A 19,595-nucleotide genomic window follows, 5' to 3' on the forward strand; every position below is an offset into this window, starting at 1 on the left:
GTGACTTTTAACACTTTGCCATCTGATTTAGCTAAATTTTAATTTCATATAACAATGTATCTTCTAAAGACTGAATGGTATCACAAGCCTGCTGCAGACGATGGAGAGTTTAGAGTTCTTCAGGCGATTGCAAGAATCCTTTATAATGGAACGTTTTAGACAACCTAATATAAGTCACTATTCACTCCCTATATATTATTCATCTATCAGTCATTCCCCTATAATATACTTCACTTGGATTTGATTGTGATGTTTTAACGAAGAAATCCTTGGAGACCCTGTGATTTCTGTGCAGCAGCACATCACTATTCAGACTACTTCAGTCAGTGTCTTAGTGAAAGGATCTTTGTTTTGTTTTGTATGATTTTTGTTCTTTGCAGAACTCAGTTGAAAATGTCAAAATATAGGGGGGTGTTAGGTCATGCCAGATTTTTCCTTGGAATTTCTAAAGTCAAAAAGAAGTCCCTATGAAAGCAGAAGATGTATCCAATTAAGTTTTGAAACCAGCAGTTGACATCCTGAAAATACAAGAAACAATAGATTGGAAAGTTGAATTCTCCCAATATTTTGTGAAAGTATAAGGCCTCAAATTCTATTGTTGGATTTGTGTAAATAACAGGCATAATGTATCTTTCAAAAAAGATAATCATGCACACAATTTCCCATTTCACTAACGATTTAAAGAAGCCTAGTTATTCTTAAAGGAGAGAACAGAATCAAGATCTGATTTTTATTCCCACCACTACTGCAGGCTTCTTGTAAATATTGAGAAAGTCACTTAACCTCTCTGCATCTTAATTGTCTGATCTCTGCAGTCAAGATAATATCTATGAACAATACAGGCAGTCCCCGGGTTACGTACAAGATAGGGACTGTAGGTTTGTTCTTAAGTTGAATCTGTATGTAAGTCGGAACTGGCGTCCAGATTCAGCCGCTGCTGAAACTGACCGCCAGTTCTGACTTACATACAGATTCAACTTAAGAACCCCAAGTCAGCTGCTGCTGAAACTGATCAGCCGCTGATTCCAGGAAGCCCGGGGCAGAGCAACTGTGCCTCGGGCTTCCTGTAGTCAGCGCTGGTCAGTTTCAGCAACGGCTGACTTGGGGACGCCTGGGACAGAGCAGCTGGGGTGCTGCTGGGTTGCTCCAGTAGCGTGGCTCCTTGGCGCTACTGGACCAACCCAGCAGCACCCCATCTGCTCTGCCCCAGGCGTCCTGATTCAGCCGCTGCTGAAACTGACCAGCAGCGGCTGAATCAGGACGCCTGGGGCAGAGGGCTGGGGTGCTGCCGGGTTGGTCCAGGAGTGCCCAGAGCGGCGCTGCGGGACCAACCGGCAGCGCCCCAACTGCTCTGCCCCAGGGTCCACAACAAAAGCCTGGTCTGCTGGGGGGGGCACACTAGCTGCGCCTCCCCTCCCCCCCAGCAGACCAGGGACACGGGGAGCAAAGCCGCAGCGGTGGGGTGCCTCGCCTCTGAGGCTTTGCTCTGGCGCGGGACCCGCTTTGCTCCCGGTGCCCCTGGTCTGCTGGAGACGGTCCCCAGCAGACCAGGGGCACCGCGAGCAAACCCACATCCGTGGCGGGGTCCCGCGCTTCTGAGGCTTTGCTCTGGCAAAGCCTCAGAAGCGGGGGAACACGCCGCTGCTGCGGGTTTGCTCGCGGTGTCCCTGGTCTGCTGGGGACCGTCTCCAGCAGACCAGGGGCACCGCGAGCAAACCCGCCGGGGCTGCTGCTTTGCTCCCGATGCCCCTGGTCTGCTGGAGACGGTCCCCAGCAGACCAGGGGCACCGGGAGCAGCTTTTCTCGCCCCGGAGGTCAAGGTGGCTGACGGCTGCCTGTGAGCTCCGGGGCGAGAAAGCCCCGTTCGTAAGTGCGGATCCAACATAAGTCGGATCCGCGTAAGTCGGGGACTGCCTGTATAGGGATGGTTCCTATTCTTCATCTATAAAGTGCTTTGAGCTCCTTGAATGGAAATCTCTGGGGAAATGGCAAATGTTCTGGCATTATTTTAAATCTATATCTTTAGTGTTCAGTCTTGTTGGTCATTTGGTAGTTTGAAAATATAACTTTTTGCCTACCTGTTTCTCTTACAAATATAAATTACCTAAAAGCATAATGCAATCAGATATTAGCATTTTATCCTCTCTGATGCAGGACTGTATATGTGTGGGTAGGTTAAATTAATTTTTCTCTGGTTATACTGAAAAATGTGCAGGCTACAATAATTCAGTGATTGTCTAATTCAAGAAGTTCTGAGAGTGGAGTATGAAAGAGCGCCTTTGATTTCATCTACAACAGAGATCAGCTTTAGCAGGACAATGTGATATCTCTGATGTTAACAATATAAATGATTTTTATTGATCATGACAGATAGTTCTGTGATAATGTGCTCTGAGTCATGTGTAATATGTTCAGAATAAGTGTTCTGGAAGGTTGTACATCTGTCTTGAGATATTTTGCAAAAATATTTAAATCAAGGTCATTGTTTATATTTGATTTTAAACAGCCTTTAGTTTGTAGTCTACATTTTTATACATTTAGAGATCAAACTGTTTGCAACTTCAAGGACTACAAATGGAAAGGTATAATAGGTAGCAGGTGTTAGAAAAGGCAATTATGTGTTAGCTGTTTTGCTCAATTTCCAAAACTGTCTAAGACTATCCACTGGAAATACTTTGTAGCCTAGTTTTATCTCTGAAGCATGATGAATTCTTAAATCTAAAGGGAATATGCATTTTTCTTTAATGAATAGAATATTTAAGCCTATTTGGCTTAATATAAAAGAGCCTAGGAAAATGGTATTGAAAATAAAGTAGAAGAGGAAAACTCAACAACAAATACAGGCCTTTGGTGTTATACTGGATATTCTTTATGCTTTTTAACATTCCAGTAAGAATGCTAGAGTTTGGGGGTATGTTTTCTTTCAAGTTCTCCTAAATATTTTCTTTTGATCTTTTTGTATGATTTGATTTTCTTCAGTATGGGACAACAAATTGATTATTTGGGATCAAAATCAGAGTTTTAAAAGACTAGGTTTTTTGGGGGTGGGGCATGAATAATTGCTGAACAAAAAAGCAGTTGTGCCAAGGGTTATATTGAGTTGAGAGACAGACAAGAAAAATAGCAACATTTTGATATATCCTAAAGTTAACACATGTCCATCTCCCCAAAAGGAATACATACAACGCTTGACCAACACAGAAAAATTCACCACCCATACAGAAAAGTTCTCTGCTGTTTGTTTCTGTTTCCCCCCTTTCAGCCAAGTCAATACAATAAAACATAGGAACCATAATATTTAATAGAATTTAAACCTTACTTATGTGTTAATACTTTCTTTTTATTTTTTAAACTATGTAGGTATTTTACCCTCATTAATCTTCTTTTTCCTCGATCTCATTCCCCTTTTCTCAGATCTGCCATTTACAACCTCTGTATCTCATCCTTTTTCTTCCTTTTCCTATGCAATCTCTTTTTCCCAACCATTCTCAGGCTCACTCACCACCACAAATAATCTTTCATTTCTTCTTTTAATTTGTCCCTCCATTTCCATAGTTTCTCTGTACTTTTTCACCCTAACCAAAAATCTCAATATCTTTTTCTGCACTTATTACTTCTGAATCAATTCTGTGTCAAAAATTAAAAATTTTGCACCATACATTAAAATTTTGTGCACAATATTTTAAGAGTCTGCAAATGATTTGTCAATAAATAAATATGGAGACTCCAGACTGGCAGTGTGGAATACAGGCCACTAGCTGCACCATGGTGGATGATCACTCTTCAGTTTTCTCCACCCTCCCAGAGACAGCAGTGAGGTTTGTGCAAGCAGGTTCAGCCCAGCAGAATTCAAGTGTGGAGGGGCTTAGTGTCTGTATATGTGTGTTTGGGGGGGAAATCCATGTATGGAGTGAGAGGATTCTCTGTGGGCAGTTCACTGTAGGGCCCCGGTATGGGAGAAATCTGAATGTACAGGGGTTCATGGTGAGGAGGGTTGGATGGAAGGGTAATGGGACTCAGCAGGGGAATCCAGGTGAAAGTCGTTGGGGGTTGGCAGGGGCATCTGGTATCCAGGGATTGGATTCTGCAAGGGGTACTCAATAAGGAAGATGTCCAGATGCTGGAGATAGGGGTTTGATGGGGAGCAGGGCCAGGTGGAACCCCTTCCCCACTGTCTCCTCCTTACCAAGTCCCATTTCACTGTCCACTGTTTCCTGCCCCCTTGGCCTCTTCTACAGCCCTCTCCCCCCCTACACCCCATTTCCCGATCTCCTGGTATTCCTCCTGCCTTATCCCATCCCCCTTTCTTCCCAACTGGCTCCCTCCCCTCATCCTGCCCCACCTCAGGCACTCACTATTGTACAGAAAACAGGATGGTGGCCATGCCGAGCAGCTAGCACCCTATAGAAAGAAAAGACAACTGGACCCAGAATGTAGTATCCAGCTGCAGAGTCAGAGAGCTGGAACTCTCACCCAGAAAGACAGAAGGGTTTTTTTTGTCCCACCTCCTCTGTCACTACTCTTCACCCGGGCCTGGTTTGTGGACAGATGGGTTAAGCAAGTCATAAATGTTTGAGAGAGGAAGCACAGCATGAGGATGACTGAGGCCCCTTTCACCCAAGCACATCAAACAGAGCAGGCCCTGGGCAATTTGGCCCTTGCAGGGAGAGGAGCACAGTGGCATATGACCTTGGATGACCTCAAACACACCTTGCCTCTGTTTCCTATCCCCTCACAAACTGCACTCCTGGGCATCCCCAGATCCACCCTCCCCACCACTTTCTGGAGTAACTTACCTTTCTTCCAGCTGCTTCAAGAACCAGAAATGATGTACCTGTGCTGCTGAGGAGGAGCATGTGAAAACAATTTTTCTGATGGGAACAAAGATGTCTGCAGGGTACATGAATTCTGTTGGTGCACTGTGGCACAGAAATAACTTGTCCGTCCTCATCCCCCAAGTCTCCTTTTGTATTGCTTTGCTTTCTTCTCTCCCTGACTCTCTTGAGTGCAGATTTTCAGACTGGTGCCAGCTTTTTGTTCTATTGTTCATATTCCTAGGAATATCTAAACTCAGACCATAGGTTCATCAAGCAACACTGGGTTGCTAACCAGCTTCTTGAACACTGGTGTAGGCTCCAAGAATACAGATTCTTTTCTCCTTCAGCAGCAGTAGCCTGTTTTCAGGGGTGAGAATTTTCGTTTAAGTCTGGAATATATGGTCTCTTATTTAGGCCCTCAGGTTTCCTATGAATAGCCAAAGGCCTTTTTGGTTATTTTCATTGAGGCCAAAATTTATTCTTTAATTGTATTGCATTAGTTTAAACCTCATCCAAAAGCAAGGCATTATTGGTTTGATGTGCTAATAAAATGTGCTGATTTGGCTTCCAAATACATCATGGCACAATTCATGCCGTAGTGAGGAGGTCTCATTTCTGAAACATGGAGAAAAAAGGCAATAGTTCAAAAGAGTAGTACTGAACTTTACCATGCTTTCTTTAAGATATAACATATAATTTTGTGTAGTATGCATTTAGCAGATCGCTGTTGTATTCACTGTTCCGTAGCTCCAATGGAGTAAATTTGAAGTGTACTTCATACAAAACTCATTTTATTGGTACTGCAAATTTAACATAAGCCTTAAGTGTTCTCTATTTATATTTCACATTGCATTTTCCCTCAAACTGTTAAATGCTGGTAACTTTTAAATGGCAAAATATTATACTACTAACAGGTAACTGTGCATTCATTAATTGAAAATTGAATGAATGGTTAAAAAGCAATCACGTATCATGGCATTTGTTTTATTTCTGCTAAAGCACAAACTGGCAGTAATCCTTCACAAGGAAGAAGTAGAACAAAAATATTGTATCTCTAATTAATTTAAAAGGTCTGGTTTTATTTATTTTAATTTACTGATATCTGCTGACATCTTAATTCTTCTTCCTCTTTGAGTGCTTCCTCATGTCCATTCCGTGTCCGTGTGTCCGTACACGTAGGTGTCCGTGTGTCTGTACATGTTCTGCATGCAGTCCCACCAGAAAGCTTTTCCTCAGTGATATCTATTATATTGGCTGTAGAACCTCCTGGAGTCACACCATCATAGTGCCAATATATAGAGGCCTGCTGAACAATTGCCCCCTCGGTTCCTTCTAACTGCCTGTGACAATAAGTGGAACTTCTGTTCATTCTTGCACTCATGTAAGTACTCTCGCCAAAAGAGTTTCATAAGATAGTAGTTAGTTATACTTTTCATGTTAATTAGTAGTAATAAAGTAGGACCCCACTTCCTGGGGTTTCCCCCCTCTCTGAGACATACCTTGGTCTCCAGGATTTAAGCCATGTGAGGCTTGCCTTAAGCCCCTGGCAATTAACTACCCCACACTCTGATTTGTAAAGGATTCAAACACGGTACCCAAAAGGACAGAGACCAGAGATTCAAATGTTTCCTCATGAAAGCAGCTCTTCATCTCCCCCTCGCCCCAAGAAATGACCCGGCACTAAACATTTCCACATCAGTGAGAACCACGCTGACTTCCCTGAGAGAGAGGCAGTATAGCCTGGCCCTCTAGCAATAAGAAAGGACTCCTTCTCTGCATCTCAGGACTCATTGCCAGTGCAGAGGAGATCTAGCCCTCATGGGGGATGATCGGTGTTGATCTCAGACCCCAGTGCCATGCAAGAAACAGTGAAATACGGACAGTGGATGCCCCCCAGCTCTAAAGCCCTTCAGTCACAAGGAAGCTGGGAGTGTGAGACCCATGCCAGATGACTTTCTCAATGGCTGCCGGTCTGGTACTATTGACTCCAGCCCAGTGAGGAGAAATGTCAAGTCTGGTACCATTGGACTCTCATCTGAAGGAGAGTTATGGGAGTGCAGTGCTGGTGCTTCCATCTATTTAAGAGGCTTTCAAGGCTGCAAGAGTCCAGCTCTCCCTGCTGGTACTTTCCCTACCTGGTGGGAACAGGCACCAGAAACAAGAACAGCTATAGCACTTAGACCCCATATCCTCCCAAGGGGAAAATCAGCAATGAATTTGTAGCACTGATTCTTCTTCGAGTGGTCCCCGTGGGTGCTCCACTCCAGGTGTCGGGTCCCGTCCCGGCGCCGCTGATCGGAAGTTTTCCATAGCCGTAGTTGGGCCGGACCGCGCATGCACGAGCGGAGCGCGCGGCGTTCGCGCCTTTGCAACGGTCCGGCCCCCCCCCTTGTCAGTTCCTCTCAGCCGCCCGTGGTCGCTGGCGGAACGCCGTTTCTCTCCTCACAGGACCGTCTAAAAAAAAAAAAAAAAAAAAAAAAAAAGAGAAAGACAAGAAAAAGAAAACAGACGAAGATAAAGAATAGTAGTTAATTAAAAAAAAAAAAAAAAAACAACAAACAAAACAAGAAGAGGACGAGAGAGGGAGATTATGCCTGGCTCACCAGGTTTTAAGCGGTGCATACACTGCAAGGAGGCTATGCCTGCCTCCGACGGGCATGAAGCCTGTGTCAGATGCCTGGGAGAGTCGCATGTCCCGCAAAAATGCGCTCATTGCGCAAAGCTGACTCCCAGAGCGCGGAGAGAAAGAGATATGCGCTTAAAGCTCCTCCTCTGTGATAAAGCGCTACAGCCTTCTGAGCAACATCTATCAGGAGCGCCCGGAGGGCACGGTAACAGAGCGAAGTCTCCACCGGCAACGGGAACGCAAAAGAAAAGGGCTTCCCCTGCCCGTTCCCTCCCGCCCCCCTCATTGTCCCGTGTGTCTCAGGGACATAAACAGGGAGCCTCCGGGGCCGCGAGACAGCCGGAGAGATCAAATAAGCCGCAGGCGGCAACATCAAGCCGCACGTCATCGGCACCGGCTATACGTCCCGCTGAGAGCGCAACTGACACGCAGCGCTCGGCACCGCTCCAAGGGCTGGAGCCGCGGCAGTCTGCCCAGCCGCGAGTCAGAACGGCACCGCAAATGCCGGCACTGAGTCAGGGTAAGCCGGCACCGGGTCCGGCACCGGATGCAACCCTGCCACACGGCACCGCGGAGCTTAGTGAGCATAATAAACAGAGCGCCCCCCTCCGTGCCGACTCGGCACCGGCCGATCAGCTTGCAGCTGCAACGGCACCGCAAGAACAGCTGCCTGGGGTGCCGGCTAGGGCAGTAACACAGCAGGACGAAGCAGTCCTGCTTAGTCCTCCCCCTGCCCATTCTTCTTTATCAGTGCAAGGGGGAGAGACTCCTTCTGTCTCTGCAGTCCCCACTAAGGCTGCTAAGAAATCTGTCACGAGGCATTCAATTTCACCCTCACTCGAGCCTTCAATCTCTCCCTCTCATTCACCAAGCATTACTCATCGCACATCTTCTCATCACCAAACAAGGTCCCCGCGATGCAGATCAAGGTCTCGTTATTCTGATCGTCACGGGCGATGTCATCGTTATTATAGGGAATCATCATATAGATCTCGTTCACCAAGTTATTCCCCCCCAAGATCCTATCATAGGAGGTATGCCAGTAGATACTCCTCCCGAAGGTCTTCGCCTGATCATCCTGATCATAGGGGCCATCAAGCATCCGAATATGAAAGGCATCACTATCGTCCTGGCCATTGTTGTTGTCATACCCCTCATGAATCGCGACAATTATCACCAATTAAGGACTGGAAGGGGGCGCCATCTCGACAGCACACCCACTCACCTTCAGTCCAGCTATCTGAGCCTGAGGAAGGGCAGATATCGGATGTGGACGATCAGCTGCACAATATGTCACAAAAAGATATGTCGTCATCCTACCCTGACGACGCACTGTTTGAGGGGGACCCATCTCCCCCAGACGACACAAAGGACTTTCAAGATCTGTTTAGGAGAGTGGCCCAATCTCAGGAGGTTCAGATATTGGACACTCCAACGAAACAATTCAAGCTCTGGAGGAACCTAAACCCTAAACAACAATCTAAGGTCGCCTTGCCTATGGACGAGGCTATCCTCCAATCAGCTGCGGAAATCTGGCGTACCCCGGCTTCGACTCTACCAACGTCAAAACCGGCAGAAAAGCGATATTTTATAGCGTCTAAAGATTCAGAATTTCTTTTCACTCACCCGCAACCAAACTCGCTGGTGGTCGACGCAGCTCTCCAAAGGGCTAAGAACCCGCAGCTGAAAAATGCGGGCATTGATAAGGAGGCGAAGAAACTGGATGCCTTTGGCCGTAAGGTTTACACATCAGCCACGTTGCTCCTTCGCATAGCGAATTACACAGCTCTCCTAGCCAATCATAGCTTTGATAGTATAACAAAGCTTACTGAGCTGTCTCAGAGATCATCAGAGACAGACAGGGAGCTACTACGGTCTATTCTCAAGGAGGGCTATGCGTGTTCAAAGGCCAATCTTCAGATAGCTATGGATATAGCTGATACAGCGGCTCGGGGAGTAGCAACAGCGGTATCAATGAGGCGATCTTCTTGGCTCGCCACGGCCGCGGTACCTAAGGAGCTGCACTCCAAGGTAGAAGACCTCCCGTTCGATAAGATAAAATTGTTTGCGGAGAAAACAGATGAGATCCTTCATACTGGGAAGGACTCAAGAACAACGCTTCGCACGCTCGGCATGTACGCACCACCATTCTGTCGCCGGCGTTATTTCCCATACCAGAGACGGTATGACTATCAGTCGAGGAGACAGCAGAATCGCCCCTTCGACCAAGCGCGATCGAGACAGCGCCCCCAGCGGAGGCGTCCACCACCACCTAGAGTGACAGGCACGGCTGCCTCAAAGCAGCAAGTTTGACTCCCTGGTCGAGGGCAAGCGCACACTACCAATCAACCTGGACAAACCCATGTTCCACCACCGCTTACGACCTTACTACCACCAATGGGTCGAGATAACAACGGACAAATGGGTACTGGAAGTCATAAACAACGGCTTCACCATTCCTTTCACCTCCATCCCCCCCACCACCCCACCCTCCCCGTACCTGTTCAGGGACCCATCTCAAGAAAATCTCTTGCAACAGGAAGTTCATCGTCTCCTGGATATCGGAGCAATAGAGAGGGTCCCCGATCAGTTCAAGGGAAGAGGGTTTTATTCCAGATACTTTCTAACGGAAAAGAAAACGGGGGGTTGGAGGCCCATTCTCGATTTAAGAGGTTTGAATCGTTATCTTCGCAGACAGCGTTTCAAAATGGTGACCCTGAATTCCATAATACCGTCCCTCGATTTAAACGATTGGTTCGCTGCCCTCGATTTACAAGATGCGTATTTTCACATCACAATACATCCTGCGCACAGACGTTTTCTACGATTCATGATAGGCCACGATCACTTTCAATATCGCGTTCTACCGTTCGGGCTGGCGTCAGCACCCAGAGCGTTTTCAAAGACCCTGGCCGTCGTAGCAGCTTATCTGCGTCGGTTACAGGTGATAATATATCCGTACCTGGACGACTGTTTAATAAAAGGCGCCACGCAGCGAGAAGCGTCACAAATGGTGGCGATGGTCGAACAAACTTTCGAATCACTCGGCCTCCTTCTCAACAAGCAGAAATCGACACTTATTCCAACTCAGTTTATAAGGTTTATAGGGATAAACCTAGACTCACGCATGGCAAGAGCTTACTTACCGCAAGAAAGATTTCAGGCAATCAAGGATCTTGTCACTATACTCACTGGCAACATGACCATATCGGTACACAATTGCCTTCGTCTCCTCGGGCACATGGCAGTGGCCACAGCAGTAGTTCCTCATGCACGCCTCCACTTGAGGAGCCTTCAGCATTGGCTATCCACGGTTTACGTCCCCGTGAGGCACGACATTCAGAAGCTAGTGTGGTTACCTCCACATGTTCAGAGATCGCTGCAGTGGTGGACAGAAGCGAGAAACCTTCTCACGGGAGTTCCATTCCATCGACAGCAACCAACAGTGCAGATAACATCGGATGCCTCGCTCATAGGCTGGGGAGCCCATATGGACAACGAGCGAATACAGGGCAAATGGTCGCTCAACGAGAGACGTCTGCATATAAATCTGTTGGAACTTCGAGCAATCTTCTACGCATGCAAACACTTTCTTCCCCAGATCAGAGGGCTTACAGTAAGGATACTGACAGACAACGTAGCGGCGATGTATTATGTCAACAGACAAGGGGGAGCACGATCACGTTCCCTATGCGCCGAAGCAGTGCGGTGCTGGAATTGGTGCATACAGAACAACGTAAGCATAACAGCATCGTACTTACCTGGCACTGCCAATGTGATTGCAGACTCCCTCAGCAGACAGTTTCCCACGGATCACGAGTGGGAAGTAAGGACAGACATTCTATCTGCCATATTCCAGAGCTGGGGTACTCCACTGGTAGACCTATTTGCAACATACGACAACAAGAAATGTCACCTATATTGCTCGAGAGCGGGGCTCGGCAAGAGCTCTCTCGGCGATGCGTTTCTGATCAGGTGGAAGAAAGCACTTCTGTATGCGTTTCCTCCCACGCCGCTTATCTCAAGAACACTAGAGAAAATCAGGTTAGAGGCAGCAACGGTCATTTTCCTAGCTCCAGCATGGCCCAGACAAGCCTGGTTTCCATTCTTACACAGGATGTCAATTCAACCACCTTACCTTCTTCCTCTCCATCAGGATCTCCTCACTCAGGAAGGGGGGACACTGTTACACCCCAGGCTGCAGTCGCTGCATCTGACGGCGTGGCTTCTTACTGGTTGAAAGGAGATGAAAATCTATGCTCCGAAGAGGTCAAGACAGTACTTCTTCATAGTAGAAAACAGTCTACACGGAATACCTACCTGGCAAAGTGGCGGAGATTTTCTGACTGGTGCATTCAGAACAATATACACCCCCTATCGTCTCCTCTACAGAACGTTTTGGACTACATCCTTGATTTACGAGAGTCAGGTCTTACGCTTTCGTCTTTAAGAGTGCACTTGGCAGCCATCAGTGCTTTTCATCAACCAGTAGGGGGTTCTGCGCTCTTCTCTCACGCAATTACAAAAAGGTTCTTGAAGGGACTTCAAAACTTATATCCGCCACGAAGCGCGCCCTCTCCTTCCTGGAATCTCGATTTAGTGCTGGATACCATTATGCACCCACCTTTCGAACCCTTGGCATCGGTTTCGCTACATATTTTAACGATGAAAACAATCTTCCTGCTTGCAATTACATCGGCAAGACGGGTAGGGGAATTGGGGGCGCTGATGGCAAGCCCCCCCTTCACTGTTTTTTCCAAGGACACAGTAACGCTCCGATTACATCCGGACTTTATCCCCAAAGTTTGTTCTTCTTTCCATATCAATGAACCTATCGTTCTTCCGACCTTTTATCCCAAACCTCATTCCTCCAGTAGAGACGCTCTGTTCCACACACTTGACGTCCGACGTGCACTGTCGTTCTACATAGACAGAACGCGCCAGTGGAGACGAACCGACAGGTTGTTGGTATCTTTGGCACCTAGATCGAAAGGCAAGGCACTTTCCACTCAACGCATTGCAAAATTAATCACACTCTGTATTATGGAATGTCATTCAATTAGAAACAAACCTCTTCCTTCATTACCTCGGGCTCACTCCACGAGAGCTGTAGCGACTTCCACTGCATTTGCAAGGGGAGTTCCCCTGGCGGATATTTGCCGTGCGGCTACTTGGGCTTCTAGTATAACTTTCGCACGGCATTATGCCATAACGAAGAGGTGGGCTTCAGACGCTGCAGTAGCCTCTGCGGTACTGTCCACGGTAGAAAATAATTGACCCGGAGCGCGTTCTGGGTTACTGCTTTGTACTCACCTGGAGTGGAGCACCCACGGGGACCACTCGAAGAAGAAGAAGAAGTTACTCACCCTGTGTAGTAACGATGGTTCTTCGAGATGTGTCCCCGTGGGTGCTCCACGCCCCACCCTCCTCCCCGCTCCGGGTCTCTCTGCTTTGTCTTTCAGGGACCGAGCGGTGAGAGGAACTGACAAGGGGGGGGGCCGGACCGTTGCAAAGGCGCGAACGCCGCGCGCTCCGCTCGCGCATGCGCGGTCCGGCCCAACTACGGCTATGGAAAACTTCCGATCAGCGGCGCCGGGACGGGACCCGACACCTGGAGTGGAGCACCCACGGGGACACATCTCGAAGAACCATCGTTACTACACAGGGTGAGTAACTTCTTCTTACTTCCCGTCTCTCCACCGACAGCACCAGTCCCTGTTATGATCAGGACCACTCCCCTGTGCTCGCTGGGGAGTGAGTTTTTGCCATCTGACTCCAAAACCTAATCCTAATATTCCCCATAAGAGCCAGCACACATCCGAACACCAGCACCCATCCAGGACGTTTGTAGAGCGGCAGCGTGGTCTTTGTCCCACACCTTCCCAACTCACTATGCCGTCACGCAGCAGTCTGCAAATAATGCTGGATTTGGCAGAGCAATACCACACCCTGCTTGTCATTGAACTGTAAACCCAGCTGCTTAGGTGTCACCTACATTGAATGGATATGAGCAAGCCCTTGAAGAAGAAAAAAAACTCTTAAACTTCCATAATTATTGTTCTTCAAAGTGTATTGCTCATGTTCATTCCAAAACCTACCCTGCTATCACTCTGTTGGAATTGGCCAGCAAGAATTAACTCAGAGTGGTGGCTCCACAGTCCAATATATACTGGTGCTGTGAAGGTGCTCTTCCAGGAGTCATCCGAGCTGACCCAATGGATACCCCATGGGAAAAATGTTTCTGGCCACAGTGCATGCAGCACACACACACTCCTACATTGGAATTGACATGAGCAGTATATCTCGAAGAACAACAGTTACAGAAAGTTAGTAACTGGTTTTATTAATTGTAGAGCTGAAAAGCTATAAAGGAACTTTCATGATGCAACTAAACTGGAAAAATCATTCATGTTCTGTTAATTATGTTCAGAATAAGGTAGAAAAGATTTTTTACTTCTACTGGCCTTCTGGATTTTTTAAGGTTTTTTTTTTTTTCATTTTCTTCATATTTTGTTTAACAAAAACTGATGTGATAATTGGTGTTTGCTATTACAGTGAAATGATCTTGTGCTGATATTTTATTCAATTTCATATGTTAAATAGTAACCTTTGCCACCAGTATTTAAATAGAAAATCTCCAGTAGTATATCTACTCTCAGTTGTTATGAGATCGTGAATACAGAATACCTCATATTGTGAAAATTCTAATGCAGAGCAGGTAAATTGTACTTTCACTTTGATTTTGTAGTCAAAATGAACCTTAAAGGGGAGTTAGCTAAAACTACAATTTGTCCTGACTATATACAAATGTATGTGTTACTAGAAGATTTACCTGGCGTTGCTCAAGTCCTGAATTCAAATAAGTTTTGTTTTTGTTCAATTAATCATTGCTCTGGGGTGAGGTTGGGGATGAGGGGTTGAATATGCAGGCTGCTGCAGGGAGAGAGGACAACCTCTCTGACCGCAGGAGCTTGGGACTAAGGGTGTGTCTAGACTACAGGGTTTTGTCGACAAAAGTGGACTTTTGCCAACAAAACTAAACCTGCGTCTACACTACCGCTGAGTTCTGTCGACATAATGTCGACAGAACTCAGCAGTTTTGTCAACGCTGGTAAACCTCATTTTATGAGGAATAACGCCTTTTGTCGACAGAAGGCATTATTGCATCTAAACTGTCCTTTGCGTCTACACTGCCATGTCGACAAAGCAGCTTGCTTTATCGATAGAACTGAATGTAGTCTAGACGCTCTTTCTAGACAGAAGCCTGTAGTCTAGACGTACCCTAAGTGAAAAGTGCCAGTTCATGGCTGCTGCAACAGGCAGTGGGAAGGAGTGCATGCTCTCACCTGCAGGAAAGACACACACTAACAGACACACAATCAGACAAGCTCTCTGAAATATAAAGTAAATAGCTGTTGCTTTCTCCACTCCTGCCCCCTGCTGATGCAGTGGACTTATAGTTGTCTTGGGCCCCAGCTCTGGCCTCTTGTTATCCCCCTGTTTTCATTCTGCAGTATTACTCCCTCATAGCTGACTCCTCCCTTTGCATTTTACAAGAAATAATTGAATTCCAGGTATATCCAATTATCCTGGCACAGTCAAATCCTGATATTGTTTAAGTTATGATAAGACAAAGCTGAATATCAAATTTTGTGGTCCTACCTTTAACTGTATACTGTCTTGATCAAACAGACTCATGGATGGATGGACAGACAGGCGCACATTTCTAAAAGCTATAGTAAGATTACTATTATATATTGTTGTAAAACGTAGGGACATCCCTTTTTCACAGTGCAGGTTTTTTTCCTCCCACACCCAAGACACTTATTCCTAAACTTATTCCTAAGCTCATTAAACAGGTGCAGGGCCATCCTACCATGCAGATTAGAGGTAACCCTGCAGCTCAGCAGTTTCTTGTTGCGCTCTGTTTTGGAAGTGTTTTTTCATGAGAATGGCAACTTGTGTGTCCAGAAACTATGTGTCCGGGGAGGTTAAAGTGCTCCCCCCCACTGATTTTGTATGTTGCTCTTCTTAATGTCTGACTTGTATCCATTTATTCTTTTGCTGTTTGTCCAACATACGTGGCAGAGGAACATTGTTGGCATATATCATATTGTCAGCTGCCAGTCAATATTGAATGTCTTATAAATATAATTGGGGTTAAATTTCATAAGCAAAATAATGTCCCAGTAAATTTAATTTATGATTTTTCTTTTTCTTTTAGTCTGAACCTGAGGGTTTTTCTCATTTTCACTTGTACGTCTGTGCTGCCTTCCTTGTCAGGTGGAGAAAAGAGATACTGGAAGAAAGAGACTTTCAAGTAAGTAAATACATTTTTATTCAACCCTGCAGAAATCCAGGGATGATCTTTTTCCAGCAAGGCATTATTTATCAAATTTTTATGTACAGGATTATTTATTAATTAATTTGATAGAGCAACAATAGCTACACTGAAATTAACAAAGCATCATTTTAAATCTCTTGTATCTGAAGAGATTGACAGTAAACAGTAGAATATAATAGGGGGAGGGGAGATGTACACTCTTGAGAAAGTTTTGCTTCAACTGAGACAGTCACTGAGGCAAACATTTCAGGAAATTTAACAAGGAAAGTTTTGGAATTTCAACAATGAGGTTTTCTGAGTAAGTAAGGTTGTCTCTAGACTGCAGAGGATGCTAGGATGCTATGTCACATCCAAGGAACATGTCTGATTTTTCAGAACAATTTCCAAAAAAGTGGATGCGTTTTCGCCATCCCTGTACTCCTCAATGCATGAGGAAGAAGGGATGTGTCAAAAGAGGTGTTTTTTCCTAAATTTGGCCCTGTGTAGATGGGCCAAATTTCGGAAAAGCCTCTTCTGAAAGAAAAGCAGAAAAAGATACGCAAATTGTGGTTCACAATTTGCGTATCTTTTTCCGACTTTTCTTTTCTGTCTAGACGTAGCCTAAATGACTGGCTGTAAATTGATCTATACAATGTGGTGACATTGCTTATTTATTGTAATTAACATTTGTAAAGCATCAGTGATGTCATTTCTACATAGATAATAAAAACAGGCCAGTGTAAGAAAACATGCATGAAATGGCCTATTCTAAAAAAATGCTGTGCAGACACAATTCCACATCTTTGAAAACCAAATGATTTACTCCCGTGTCTGAATATGAATATCAAATCTCTAGCCAGTCTTTGCTCCCAAAGAGCTTACAATTTAAATTGTGCCTAAAAACACAGGGAGAAATGACATTAGGTCTGGAGCAGTGTCAGCCGACGGTCAGGGCAGTGAGTGGGGTGTGTGTGTGTGTGTGTGTGTGTGTGTGTGTGTGTGTGTGTGTGTGTGTGTGTGTGTGTGTGTGTGTGCGCGTGCGCTATACACCCGGGACTTCAACTGCTGAGACCGGGGTCCCTTGCAGCGGGCAACCTGGAGGAGGTTGACGAGCGCCCCAATAAGTTTGCAGGGAGAGCTTATTACACTTCAGATTTTAGCTGCTAGAATCTGCGATTCCTTTGCAGCGGGCAGCCTGGGGGAGGCTGATAAGTGCCCCAACAGATCTGCCACCTGGGACTGACACAAATCCAAACACCCAAGCTCTCCCTATATCTGTCCCTTAAGACCGGCTGAAGTTCTTTTAAATTGTGCCTGGTTCTGTTACAGCAACTGAAGGAGTCAGGTTAAAGCTTAAACAGTTACAGGTTTATTGAGGAAGCTTATAAATCATATGGTTGCAATGGCTATTGTTCTATTTCTTAACTTCTAGCAAAATATAGATCTTAAAAATGGTTACAAAGAAGATAAAGATAGGAAAACAGAAATAATAGTACCAAGTAACAGCTTAATCTTTAAAGATCTCTAAGTCTGTGTACACTTAAGACAGAGGACCACATCCGGGTACAATTTTTACCCCCTTATGTGCCTCTCGACTCCAGCGTGTCAGGCCAGGGCCGGTCCCTCAATTCCTAGGAAAGACGAAAATACGAGGCGGGCGTTCCCATAGAACCTCGGGAGGTCAAACACCTAACCCGACCAGCAGATAGAGGGTAGAATGACACTCAAAGTGAGTGTGCTGCTGTACCCATCTTTATACCCATGGGGTCACGTATTTCTCTTTCTTATCTGTGATGCCAAATGGTGCTGGTCTGTCTTTTGTGAGACCAGTACTTACAAGGGAGTTGTGAACTTAATTTACACTTGTAAGATAGATAACTAAATTGGAATTACTGGGGATTCTTTTCTCAGTGGGAAATTCCTCTCCCAGGGACTGTGTGTTCGTATCAACATGGGTGCCAGCCGGGTACTTCTCGCAGCCTTGAGGCCAGCTTATTGCCTTAATCGCTCTCTCCTCATATCTATGTTTTCAGCTTCTCAGGATCAGATGAGCCAGCATAGACTATGCTGATTTTATTGCTCCTTCTCTGCCCTGTATGCTTCAGAGAGGCAAATAAGATGGATGATATGGGGGGAGGGGTCTGTCTGGCTACAAGCAGAGAGGAGGTAGCACACAGAATGAAGTTACAGGACTGGTTTGTTAATACAGTTCACAGAATCATAGAACACTAGAACTGGAAGGGACCTCGAGTGGTCATTGAGTCCAGTCCCTTGCCCTCACGTCAAGACCCAGTACCATCTAGATCATCCCTGATAGATGTCTATCTAACCTGCTCTTAAATATCTCCAGAGATGAAGATTCCACAACCTCCTCTAGGCAATGTATTACAGTATTTAACCACCCTGACAGATAAGAAGTTTTTCCTAATGTCCAGCCTAAACCTCCCTTACTGCAGTTTAAGCCCATTGCTTCTTGTCCTACAAATAGAGGTGATCTTAAATACTCAGCCACATTTTTCTCTCATCTACACTTTTATTGCAAACAACTACAGGTTGAAATTCTCTAAACCGGAAATTCATATTACATTAGATCCTTCCTTTTATGGAAGATTCAGATTGTTAGCACAAGTGAATGGGTTATATTGCTGAAACAATTCTGAAATAAGGTGGATAGATGGGGCCTGGGTTGCCAGATGTAGAGATTAGTGAAGACATTGTATAGCAGTCTTTCTTAAACTTTCTTCCAGGTGTGCTGCGGAGAACAACGGAGTTCAAAATGGCTGTCCTTAAAGGGGCAGGCGACCTTTATTGTTGCTCAATAACTCCCCCGCCCCCCCCCCCCCAACCCTTTTTTTTTCTCTTCACAACAAAAAATCCTTGGTCTTCCTCATAAAAAAAAATATTGTTTGGTATTCCTCGGTTTTCAAAAGTTGTACAGGTTTCAACAGTCCCAGATGAGGGATTTTTGCCAGACCAGGGGAGGTTATTTCTGGCCCTCCCGGCCAGCTCCCCACCTCCTACCAGCCCCACTGTGCTGCTGACGCCCTCTAGGCAGCCACCACTGCCAGAGCTCCGGTCCCCGGCTGGCAGCCACACGCTAAAGCTCCAGACCCTGCTGGGCAGGGAGACCTACTGCCACACACTGGGCTGGCCATGCCCTCTGGCAGCTCTCTGCAGGCAGCCTGCTGCCCTGCTTGCTCCACAGAGGTCCCTGTTGCAGGTCCACCACCAGGACTATGTGGTCCTAAAACATCTGTGCCAGACCATGGATGTTGCCAGATCAGAGTGTCCCAGTTTAGAGATTTTCAACCTGTAGTTGTTTGAAATAAAAATGTAGATGAGTGAAAAAGTGACTGAGAATTTAAGATCACCTCTATTTGTAGAACACATTGTTTTTCATGCAAAAATAGTAGTTTAATTTCTTTGATTTTGTTATTACTTTTCTTTAAATACTGAAATATACTGCCCTCTTTGCAAGATGTGCCTGGGAGCCCTGTCCATTCTAATGGAGCACATCTTCTCGGGCCCAAAGATCCCAGTCTCTTGCTGGCTGATCTCTGCTCTGCTGATTAGTGTTGTCCCATACATATAAACATTGTATACTACCCCCAGAAAACATGCACTAAAGCAATCAATACTGCCTTTCCCCACAAAACAAATTGATTTGTTGGGCCAGTTTTAATTAATGTTGGGCGGCCCTCCTAACGACAATTAAAATACTTAATGCTGCCACTCCAACAGCAAATTAACTCTGAGCAGCTCCCCATGAATAGCTTAATTAATATTGTCTCCTAATATGCAATTAATGCTGTTTCCCAAACAATATCTT

The 19,595-nt window shown here is 45.7% G+C and overlaps 2 protein-coding genes across 3 annotated transcripts in view; both read left to right on the forward strand.

The window, feature by feature from the left end:
* The window catches only part of TBC1D22A (TBC1 domain family member 22A), a 435,605-nt gene that overhangs the window by 321,843 nt on the left and 94,167 nt on the right, over positions 1 to 19,595 (forward strand). For both annotated transcript variants that reach the window (XM_075927774.2, XM_075927768.2), the window contains one exon: positions 15,668 to 15,763. In XM_075927774.2, coding sequence (XP_075783889.1) covers positions 15,668 to 15,763 — 96 coding nt within the window. The remainder of the gene's footprint in view (positions 1 to 15,667; positions 15,764 to 19,595) is intronic.
* On the forward strand, positions 9,758 to 13,064 carry LOC149525553 (uncharacterized). Its single transcript, XM_089778727.1, has one exon. The coding sequence runs from the start codon at positions 9,841 to 9,843 to the stop codon at positions 12,718 to 12,720; it is 2,880 nt and encodes a 959-aa protein (XP_089634853.1). The 5' UTR covers positions 9,758 to 9,840; the 3' UTR covers positions 12,721 to 13,064.

Source organism: Pelodiscus sinensis, chromosome 1 (genome assembly GCF_052426305.1).
Source record: "Pelodiscus sinensis isolate ZL-2025 chromosome 1, ASM5242630v1, whole genome shotgun sequence".
NCBI classification, from domain to species: Eukaryota; Metazoa; Chordata; order Testudines; family Trionychidae; genus Pelodiscus; species Pelodiscus sinensis.